Source organism: Calidris pugnax, unplaced genomic scaffold, assembly GCF_001431845.1.
Source record: "Calidris pugnax isolate Ruff unplaced genomic scaffold, ASM143184v1 scaffold491, whole genome shotgun sequence".
Taxonomy (NCBI): Eukaryota; Metazoa; Chordata; class Aves; order Charadriiformes; family Scolopacidae; genus Calidris; species Calidris pugnax.
Genome location: NW_015091208.1, coordinates 306,513 through 308,588, shown reverse-complemented (window position 1 = coordinate 308,588; position 2,076 = coordinate 306,513). Strand labels below are relative to the sequence as shown.

The window sequence follows — 2,076 nt, the reverse complement described above, 5'->3', positions numbered from 1 at the left end:
ATGAGTCCGTGCCAGCGCTGTCAGCAGAAACCCAGCCCTCCTGGGAACCCCCCAGGCCTCCTGGTGACCTCACAGCTCTTTGGAGACCTAGACGGGCTTCTCGGGACCTCAGCCCTGTTTGGGGACTCCAGCCTTGTTTGGGGACTCCAGCTTCGGAGACACCCCAGCTCCCTTGGGAGGCCCACAGGCCTCCTGGGGACTCTGCAGCCCACCCAGAGTCCCCACTCCTCTTTGAGACTCAGGCCTCGTGGGCACCCCAAAGTCCTCTTGGGGACCCAGCCCTCATTGGGACACCAAGTCCTCCCGAGAACCCCACAGCCGTGCTGGGGAGGGCTGACACCAGGGATACTCACGGCCCCATCGCTGTAGCTGTAATCTTCGTCAGGGGTTTCCACCTGCAAGAGAAAGCTGTCCATGTGCAGGGGGCTCGGCTGTCCCCACCGCTGTCCCCACAGCCCATGGGCCAGCCCCGGGGGGAAGCAGGTCAGGATTCAAGCGCAGGGCTGGCTGTGGGGGCAGGAGCCATCCCACCACAGCCATGAGACCCAGCTCCGTGCTCACCTCTTTCATGTCGAAGTCCGCCAAGCCCACGAGGAAGAGGGCAAAGTGGATGCAGTTGTTTTTCCGCAGACTATACTTGGCTTGGCTGTTCATCGCCTTCCTGACCTTAACACGGAAGTCATTGAGGTTGATCCCACCTTTTTTGCGATAAACCTGGTATTCCTTCCTCTCCATTTTCATGACTCGGAAGCCCTCCTTGAGGATCAGACCACTCTTCCCCCTTCCTCTATCTTGTGGAAAACCAAGAGGCATCCATCACTCTGGCCCAGACACCACTCTACGGGCTGCACTTTGGCCATTACCATGTGCCAAACGGGAGCAGGGGGTGGAGTGCTTACCTTGGAAGTGTATGACTTCTCCATCCCCACAGTAGACTGCTGCGTGCTTGAGGCTGCCACTGGCTCTGCCATATTTGCTGTCCAAGGGGAAGAGCAGGATGTCCCCAGGCTGCAACTTGTTCTTCGGCACTTCCTCTAAGACCTCACTGTACTTGGAGGTGATGTTGAACAACAGAAACTGATGGGCCTCACTCTCCCTCTGCCAACCACAGCAGGGAGAGAAGGTGAGGAGGCAGCAGAACCATCACCCCCCAGCACACATTAGAGACCACCACACTGTAGGCAAGAGTCTCACCAATCTCTGACTTACAAAGCTGCTCGACATCTGCAGGGAGAGAGGAACAGAAATGGGGATCAGTGCTGTGCTTCTGCCGCCCTGCCCATGTGTGGAGGGCAGGGTCCCACCCGGCCATCACACCCAGCCCATGATGGCTCCTGCCAGGCGCAAGCGCTTGGCTCCGGCAAAAGTCACCCGTCCTGCCAACTTCTCCAAGCTGGAGACACCCGGGGACAGCCCTGTTCACTGTCCCCATCCTGTCCCCGTACAACAGCGTCTGCTGCCTGCAAAGGGTGTGGAGATGGCACCATCCTTACCGTGCTACTCATGCTACTTTTCCTTGTTTCTGCTGGGCCGGAGCCGGTGCGAGAGCCGGGCTGTGGTATCTCCACCACGGGCTGTGGGAAATGCAGCGGGGAGGATGGGTCAGCAGGGGCTGGAGGCAATCTCGTGTCACGTCCTTCTGGGTGCACGTCAGAGGCGGAGGAAGGCTGAAAGAAAAAATGAAAAGCAGTCGAAAATCCTGGCAACGCCCAGATCAGTATTTCCCCTTCTTAATCCTGGTGTTAATTTTCTAAGTCTCCATTAAACATTAACGTTGGAAGACGGGGAGGCAATGGGGGAATTCCTGGAAATGCTTTTGAGGCAGAGGAGCTGCAGGACGACTCCAAAAGTGCGTGTCAGGCAGCGACCACCCACCCACCACTCACCGAGTGACCTTCCCCAGCCCCAGCCCTCTCAGCTTCCTGGCTTCTCGTTTTTGCTCCCTTCCCCTTAGAAGCCATGGGACCCTTTCCCCCTCGCTGGTGAATCAGCGTTCCCCTCTGGTGGGAACAAAGCCTCCCAGAAACTCTCCCATGCGTGTGCAGGAGTCCCCAAAAGAAAGCCCAGAGAGACACA

The 2,076-nt window shown here is 57.9% G+C and overlaps 1 protein-coding gene across 1 annotated transcript in view; it reads right to left on the bottom strand.

The window, feature by feature from the left end:
* Window positions 1-107: 107 nt before the first annotated feature.
* LOC106898506 overlaps window positions 108-2,076 on the bottom strand; it is a gene marked incomplete at its 3' end in the record, with an annotated part of 4,981 nt that continues 3,012 nt past the window's right edge. The window contains exons 5-9 of the mRNA XM_014959788.1: window positions 1,494-1,667; window positions 1,210-1,224; window positions 900-1,098; window positions 562-791; window positions 108-395 (exon numbers count right to left, since the gene is read on the bottom strand). Of these exons, the coding sequence (XP_014815274.1) occupies window positions 108-395; window positions 562-791; window positions 900-1,098; window positions 1,210-1,224; window positions 1,494-1,667 (906 nt within the window). The remainder of the gene's footprint in view (window positions 396-561; window positions 792-899; window positions 1,099-1,209; window positions 1,225-1,493; window positions 1,668-2,076) is intronic.